Here is a 9,223-nt window from a genome sequence, read left to right on the forward strand (position 1 = left end):
TTGTTATACCAATATTCAACAATCCTGAATTAATACAGACATCATTAACTGTAATATAAGGAGAATGTCATTATTAGTGATTCTCTGGAATCATTTGCGCTCTTTTGTCACCTTTATGAATAAACACTGCATAAATTAACTGTAATATCAGCCATGATTTCTCTTAAGCAATTACAAAGTCCAACAAGTCAGAGCAACCTCCTTTTCTTTTGGTTTGCTCAACCACATCGTAAATTTACATTTCCCACTTTAAATCCTTCTTACTCTACATTATATGCAAACAACATTAAAAATTCGACCATCTCTTCGCTGGCAATCAACTTCAACGATTTACTTCTACAAATGCGAGCTGGCTAAAAAGAAATCTTATCGATGCTGCAACAAACTGTTTTATTCCTTTCGACTAAAGTTATTACATAAATACCCTTTCTAAAGTGATTACAGAAAAATTACTGACATATTCCTGCCACCAACCCAGGCTTTTTGCCATGTCTCTAGGTTAGGTTAGGTTAGGTTAGGTTGGGTTGGTTGGGTTAGTTAGTGCAGCGTTTATCAGACAAGCGATTTGGGTGTGACAAACATAATGAGATTATTTTCAAGAAGATTCTATGGTTAGTTTTTAAGATATGGCGTCCCGCTTTTTCCAGGGAAGGTCCTGGTACTCGGTTACATCTCATGAATTTACGCCCAGGTTTTATAAGAAGTACTATTATACTCCTATAATGGTCTTACACTCGCCTCCATCACGTTTGTTTTTAATTAAAAGCGAGCATAAATTACTCTCATTCATTCCTCTGGAACATTTCCTTCCTTCAGAAGCACCAAACATGTCCTGTGAGCCATTTAATCCCAATCTCATGACTGTACTCCAGGTGCCTCTCCCAATCTTCAACCTTTCAGTTGAACTCCACACGTACTCTGACATTCCTTACGCGATCATTCTCAAATTTACCTGAACACCCCCCCCCCCCCCCCCCCCACTCCTTTCGTGCTATCCAAATATGCCTCCCTGCTATCCTCCACTTTCAACAACTCTCCAAAATACTTCATCAACGCGGACTGCATTCTCTCAAGTGAGCGTCTCCTCGTTCGCATATTTCATTTCAAAATCAAGTCTGCTCATTGACTTTTCTGCAATGGCTCCCCTTCAATTACTTCATCAGATTCACCACTAAATTCTTCATACGTTCACAATATTTTCTCATCTTTATTCAACTCTGCCCTGGACGTAGTCATCATCATATTCATCGCTGTGAGATCAGCTTTGTTAGGGCTGCAAATTCGTTTTAAAGAAAACGGGCATTTGTTTAACACAACATCCATGGGGGTGGGGGGGGGGTAGGGGGGTTAGGGGGGTTTTAGGGGAGGGGGAGTTACCACCCTATGTTATTCTGAGTTGGTAAAAAATTGACAGTGTTTCTTCTTTAAATACACACCAGTATAGTGTGTGTGTATATATGCATGTAAAAAATAAAGAATCGATAAATATGACACACACGGCACCCACACAAAAACATACACAGGTCTATACTAACTTAACTAAATGTAATGTAAATATATATACACACACTCACACACACACACAACACAACCACACACACACACACACATATATTATAATATATATATATATAATATATATATATATATATATATATATATTGACCAACGTAGTGATTTTGACCAAGTTAATCTAAATCAAAATTATATAGGATATATTATATATATATATATATATATATATAATATAGATATATATATCCTCCCCTATAAGAATTTGTATTTAGATTAACTTGGTCAAATCATATATATATATATATATATATATATATATATATATATATATATATATATTATATATATATATATATATATGATTTTGACCAAAATCAAATATATATATATATATATATATATATATATATATCCTATCAATTTTGTATTTAGATTAACTTGGTCAAAATCACTAAGTTGGTCAAAATTTTCATTAAACCAACACCCCGCTCCTCCACCCGTCAAACAGATGGTCCTCAAGCCACAACAGTTACTGTTCCTAAGCTTTCGAAGAATAATGCTACAGAAACTTTCAATCTAGGCGTCTTTCATCCTAGTTAATTTCTCATCCTTTTCTTATCCTTTTTTTGTTAGTCTCATCCTTTCTCTATCCTCACTTATTTATTCTTAGTGTTATTTCATAATATTCCGTTATTTCAATGACATTTTTACGTTTCATTCCTTTCCTTTCGACTAAAGTTATTACATAAATACCCTTCCTAAAGTGATTACAGAAATAAATAGCTTTTGATATCAATCAAATCCAATTACCTTCTGACACGCAAATAAGAAGAATTCCCATACAGACAAGACATATAGAGAAGCACTTACCGATTGACAAATATATACAAAACACCGAACCTCTGTGTCTTGAACCATAGTGTGAATTTATTATCCATTTCACCCTTTTTTATCGCACTCACTTAAGACGATAGCGTTCGTGAAACAAAAATTCACTTATTGTTCTAACTCCTACAACAATCAGATAAAGAGTTCTCATTTAGACAGACACCTACAGAGATAGTCAGACATTAGTTGCATTCATTGTTATTAAGACCCATCCGGGCTAACAGCTAAAGAGGAAAAAAGAGGCCGAGGGAAATGAAAAAAAAAAAAAAAGAAAGAAAGGAAGAGCAGCAGCTCGCCATAAAACACACCCTTGCAATAAGCGTCATTCTTTTCGTCTTATCTTCTGATGAGAACGGACATTTATGTTTCCCAGGCGAAGGACATTACAGCGGCATCTGTTGTCGGCTTTACATGTTGCAGAGCCTCTCTCTCTCTCTCTCTACAGCAAGGACCTACCGTAAGGTATAAAGAGCCGTGAATAGTTGGTTAATTAACTCAATTTCATTTGTACTTTTGTTATAACTTAACTCACTCACTCTCTCTCTCTCTCTCTCTCTCTCTCTCTCTCTCTCTCTCTCACAGCAAGGACCTACCGTAAGGTATAAAGAGCCGTGAATAGTTGGTTAACTCAATTTCATTTGTACTTTTGTTATAACTTAATTTCTCTCTCTCTCTCTCTCTCTCTCTCTCTCTCTCTCTCTCTCTCTACAGCAAGGACCTACCGTAAGGTATAAAGAGCCGTGAATAGTTGGTTAACTCAATTTCATTTGTACTTTTGTTATAACTTAATTTTCTCTCTCTCTCTCTCTCTCTCTCTCTCTCTCTCTCTCTCTCTCTCTCTCATTTGCTTTATAGAACAAGAACTTACGGCATAAAGGGTCGTAAATATTTGGTAAGGCCCATTTCTTTTATATTTCTTTTACAACTTTCTTCGTTTTCTATATTTCTATTAATACTTTCTTATCTTTCTAAATTTCATTTACAACTTTCCTTCGCTTTCAATATTTGTTATAACTTTATTTCGCTATTTACACCACTGTTATAAATGTCTTTGTATTCTGTACTTCTCTTACAACTTTCTTCGCTTTCAATACTACTGTTGTTATAAGTTTCTTTGCTTTCTTAAAAATCTATTATAACTTTCTTCTCTTTCTGTATTTCTGAAATAACCCACTTCACTTTCTCTACTTACATTACAGCTTGCTTCACTTTCCATACTTCTGTTAGAACTTTCATTGCCTTCTTAAAACTCTATTATAACTATCTTTGCTTTCTTGAACATCTTTTATAACCTTCTTTGCTTTCCTAAACCTCTATTATAACTTTCTTTGCTTTCTTAAGCCTCTATTATAACTTTTTTTGCTTTGTTAAGCCACTATTATAACTTTCTTTACTTTCTCAAACCTTTACCATAACATTCTTTGCTTTCTTAAGCCTCTATCATAACTTTCCTTGCTTCCTTCAGCCTCTATTATAACTTTCTTTGCTTTTTTAAACCTCTATTATAACTTACTTTGCTTCCTTAAGCCTCTATTATAACTTTATTTGCTTCCTTAAACCTCTATTATAACTTTTTTCTTTTTCCTTTAAACCTCTAGTATTTAACTTTCCTTTGCTTTGCCTTAAACCTCTTTTTTTATAACTTTCTTTGCTTCCTTAAACCTCTTTTTTAACTTTCTTTGCTTCCTTAAAAACCCTCTATTACTAAACTTTTATTTTGCTTCCTTCCTTAAAACCGCTATTTATAATTTTCTTTGCTCCTTAAACCGCCTTTTATTAAACCTTTCGTTGTTCCCTTCAAACCTCTATTATAACTTTCTTTGCTTCCTTAAACCTCTTTTATAACTTTCTTTGCTTCCTTAAACCTCTTTTATAACTTTCTTTGCTTCCTTAAACCTCTTTTATAACTTTCTTTGCTTCCTTAAACCTTTATTATAACTTTATTGCTCCTTAAACTTCTATTTAAACGTTTTTGCTTCCTTAAACCTCTTTTATAATTTTCTTTGCTTCCTTAAACCTCTTTTATAACTTTCCTTTGTTCCTTAACCCTTTTAAACTTCTTTGCTTCCTTTAAACCTTTTTATAACTTTATTTGCTTTCCTACACTTCTAATAATTAAACTGTCTTTGCTTCCGTAATCCGTAATTAATAAACTTTTTTGCTTTTCCTTAAACCTATTATAATTTTCTTTGCTTTCCCTTACAAACCTCTTTTAATAACTTTCTTGCTTCCTTAAACTCGTTTTTAATTTTTAACTTTTTATTTCTTTGCTTCCTTAAACCTCTTTTATAACTTTCTTTGCTTTCTTAAACCTCTAATAATAAACTTTCTTTGCTTTCTTAAACCTCTAATAATAAACTTCCTTTGCTTTCTTAAACCTCTATTATATCTTTCTTTGCTTTCTTAAACCTCTATTATAGCTTTCTTTGCTTTCTTAAACCTCTATTAAAACTTTCTTTGCTTTCTTAAACCTCTGTTATAACATTTTTTTATATTTCTGTCATAACTTGCTTTGCTTTCTATGGCTCATAGCCACTATCTTTTCTGACTATACTAATGTTACTACTTTCTTTCCTTTCTTCAACCTTTATTATAACTTCCCCATCTCCTCCTTTCCTAAGTTATATATTATCTCATCCTCTCCCTTCTCCTCCCATACCACTAAGCCTATATCGCATTTCACCTGACTTAACAACCATTTCCTCTTTTCGCTTAGTCGTGGCGTAAGCCTACGAACTATTTTGTTGTTGTTGTAGTTGTTCTTGTTCTTACTGTTTTGTTCTTGTTGGGGGGTAGGAGAGCCCTATGGGAAAGCCTAAAAAAGGTCTGATAAAGGTGTTTCGCGTTGAGTGAAAGATGAAAGTATTTTAGGATAGGATATTTATGATTCATTTATTAGAATGAAAATGTAAAAAAATAAATATCCCCCATGTTAAACAGTACAGAACAATTATTTCTAATAAAACGTAGTGTGCTTATTTTAATTTTTGTTGGTGAAACAAGGATCTATTTGACTGTAGATTTTATTTTATTGTAAAGTAGCTTCGCTATGACCGTAGAGTCGCTCTCCTTACAGCGCGGGGAAAGTAGTGCGGCATAGCGATCCAGGCAATAATTAGATTATCCGGTAACACAGTTATGTGAGGAAATGGGAACTCGTAATCTATAGTAACTGCCGTTTAACTACGTTAATGGGGAAGTTATGGACGCGGGTACGATAACGAGGAAAAAAATTTCCCAACAAGCAAAAAACAAATGAATAAACAAATAAATGAAAATATTAAGAATAAGAAAAAAAAAGATATTTATACAGTAGATAAGCCTACGGTAAGAAACTTCATCAAATATACAGGAAGAAAAAATATATGTAAATGAATCTAGGTGAAAAACAAATAGGAATCAGCTGCAAAAGAAAAAATTATGTTTAAAATTTTTATAAGAACAAAAAATCTTCCCCCGTAAATATTGAAATATTTCATAAGTTTGTCTCCGATTTTCTTACCCTATTCTCAATGCCCACCGTACGGGGTGAAGTGCTTTCAGTGCACCCCATGCAGTGCACTGTAGGCATTATTTAATGCCTTTACAACGTCCCTTCGACCCATAACTGCAACCACCATTCATTCCTTTTACTGCACCTCCGTTCATATTCTCTCTCTCACCCATTTTCCTTCCCTCACCCTCTCCAAACAAATGCAAGGTTCTCCTCCTGTTACGACTTTTAACTCTTCTGACTGCCAATATTCCGTTTCAGCACTGAATGACCTCATAGCTCCCGGAGCTTGTTCTTTTGGCTTAAATTCCACTATTTTCTGTGTTATTCCATTCTACAGTCTCGCAGCCACCTATATACTACCTTTGGTCTCAAGAAACAAATAAATCAATAAAAATCTATTTTCTTCTTTGCACAAAACCCACTCACATGCAAAGCCCCAAATCTTACGCTCTCATTTCGTCCTCGACTTTGGGACCTTGAGCACACATTACGTTGGTTGTAACTCCATGGCGCCCCCCAAACCCCCAAAACCCCCACACCCCCTACGCAGTCGGTGATTTTTCACACCACTCCGTAATGAGAATACCGCCGATTTATTTCCGAGAATTCTAAAAAAATAATAGTGTGGCTGTTAACACTCAAGAAAAGGTGTATCGGACATTTTGGGGGACCTCAGATCTTTCAGGGGGACCTACACAGGGGGGGGCTCGGGGGGGGGGGGGGGGGGCTCAGAAACTCAGGGGGAACCTCACAACTCAGGGGACCTCAGACCTTCAGAGGGAACTTCAGAACTTTCAGGGGGAAATCAGAACTTCAGGGGAACATCAGAACTTCAGGGGAACATCAGAACTTCAGGGGGACCTCATAACTTCAGGGGGAGCCTCAAAACTTCAGGGGGAACCTCAGAACTTCAGGAGGAACCTCAGAACTTCAGAGGGAACCTCAGAACTTCAGAGGGAACCTCAGAACTTCAGAGGGAACCTCAGAGCTTCAAGGAGGACCTCAGAACTTCAGAGGGAACCTCAGAACTTCAGGGGGAACCTCAGAACTTCAGGGGGAACCTCAGAACTTCAGGGAGGACCTCAGAACTTCAGGGGGAACCTCAGAACTTCAGGGGGAACCTCAGAGCTTCAGAGGGAACCTCAGAACTTCAGGGAGGACCTCAGAACTTCAAAGGGAACCTCAGAAATTCAGAGGGAACTTCAGAGCTTCAGAGAGAACCTCAGAACTTCAGGGGGGACCTCAGAACTTCAGGGGGAAAGGCAGAGCTTCAGAGGGAACCTCGGAACTTCAGGGGGGACCGAAGAAATTCAGGAGGACCTCTAGAACTTCAGAGGGAAACTCCCAGAACCTTCAGAAGGGGGAAACCTTCAGAACTTCAGGGAGGGACCTCAGAACTTTCAGCAGGAGGGAACCCTCCAGAACTTCAAGGGCGGGGGAACCTCAAGTAGCTTCAGAGGGTGGGAACCTCCAGAACTTCAGGGGGACCCACCCAGAACTTTCAGGGAGGACCTTCAGAACTTCAGGGGGAAACCTGCCGAACTTCTGCGGGGGAACCTCAGAACTTCATATGGATGGAAACTTCCAAAAAACTTCAAGGTTGGGGGAACCTCAAGAACTTAAAGGGGAGGACTCAAAACTTTCAGGGGGACCTCCAGGGGGAAACCTTCAAGGAACCTTCAGGGGGGAACCTTCAGCAGGGAATCCTTCAAGAACTTCAGGGAACCTTCAGAACCTTCAAGGGGGAACCTCAGAACCTTCAGAAGGGGAAACCTCAGAACTTCAGGGGGAACCTCAGAACCTTCAGGAGGACCTTAGGAACCTTCAGGAGGGAACCTTCAGGGAACTTCAGGGGAAGCCTTCAAGAAGGGCCTTCAGGGAGGGAACCTCAGAACTTCAGGGGGAACCTTCAGAACTTCGGGAGGGAACCTCAGAAACTTCAGGGGAAACCTCGGGGGAGAACCTTCCAGGTGGGACCTTCAGGGGAACCTCAGGAGGGAACATTCAGAACTTCAGGGGGAACCCTCAGAAACTTCAGGGGAGGGACCTTCAGAACTTCAGAGGGAACCCTCAGAACTTCAGGGGGGAAACCTTCAGAAACTTCAGGGAGCGGGAACCTCAGGAATTTCAGGGGGAACCTTCAAAGGGGGAAAAGCCTTCAGAGGGAACCTTCAGAACTTCGGGAGGGGGGACCTTCAGAACTTCAGGGAGGGAACCTCAGAACTTCAGGGGGAACCTCCAACTTCTGGGGGAAACCTCAGAACTTCATATGATGGGAACTTTCAAACTCAGGGGGAACCCTCAGAACTTAAGGAGGACTTTCAGGGGGAACCTTCGGGGACCTCAGAACTTCAGAGGGTAACCTCAGAACTTCAGGGGGGACCCAGAACTTCAGGGATGACCCCTCAGAACTTCAGAGGGGGAACCTCCGAACTTCTGTTGGCCTCAGAACTGTCATATGAGGAACTTTCAAAACTTCAGGGGGAAACCTCAGAACTTAAGGGAGGACTCAAACTTCAGGGGTAAACCTCAGAAAGAACTTCAGAGTGATCCTCAGAACTTCAGGGGAACCTCAGAAACTTTCAGGGGGGACCTCAGAACTCAGAGGGAACCTCAGAACTTCATGGGGACCTCAGGGGGAACTTCCAGGGAGGACCTTAGAAACTTCAAGAAGGGAACCTCAGAACCTTCAAGCAGGTGGGGAAGCCTCAGAGCTTCAGGGGAACCTCAAACTTCAGGGGGTGGGGGCCGGGGGCAGAAAACTTCAGTATTTGGAAACCTGCAGAACTCAGGGGGAACCTCAGAACTTCAGGGCGGACCTCAGCACTTCAGGGGGAACCTCAGAACTTCAGCGGACAATCAGAACTTCAGGGTTGGGGGGACCTCAGAACTTCAGGGGGTAGGACCGGGGGGTCAGTTCAGGGAATCTCAGAACGTCAGGGGGGACCTCGAGAACTTCAGAGGGAACCTCAGACTTCAGGGGGGATCAAAACCTCAGAATTTTCAGGGGACCTCAAGAACTTCAGGGAGGGGCCCTACTAGCAACTTCAGAGGGGAACCTCATAACTTTAGGGGGACATCAAAACTTCAGGGAGGACCCTCAGAACTTTCAGGGGAACCTCAGACGCTTTCAGGGGGAACCTCAGAACTTCAGGGAGGCCACAGAACTTCAGACCCTCCGAACTCAGAGGGAACCCCTCGGAATTTTTTCAGGGAGGACCTCAGAACTTCAGGGAGGACCTCAGAACTTCAGGGAGGACCTCAAAACTTCAGGGGGGACCTCAGAACTTCAGGGAGGGAACAGAATCAGGGAGGAAAAACCCT

General features: G+C 39.9%; 1 protein-coding gene across 1 annotated transcript in view; it reads left to right on the forward strand.

The window, feature by feature from the left end:
• The first annotated feature begins 8,357 nt into the window (after positions 1-8,357).
• LOC135210452 (uncharacterized protein DDB_G0290685-like) overlaps positions 8,358-9,223 on the forward strand; it is a 2,277-nt gene continuing 1,411 nt past the window's right edge. The window contains exon 1 of the mRNA XM_064243347.1: positions 8,358-9,223. This exon is cut by the window's right edge and continues 1,411 nt beyond it. Within this exon, the coding sequence (XP_064099417.1) occupies positions 8,358-9,223 (866 nt within the window).

The sequence above is a fragment of the Macrobrachium nipponense genome, chromosome 39 (genome assembly GCF_015104395.2).
Source record: "Macrobrachium nipponense isolate FS-2020 chromosome 39, ASM1510439v2, whole genome shotgun sequence".
Lineage (NCBI taxonomy): Eukaryota > Metazoa > Arthropoda > Malacostraca > Decapoda > Palaemonidae > Macrobrachium > Macrobrachium nipponense.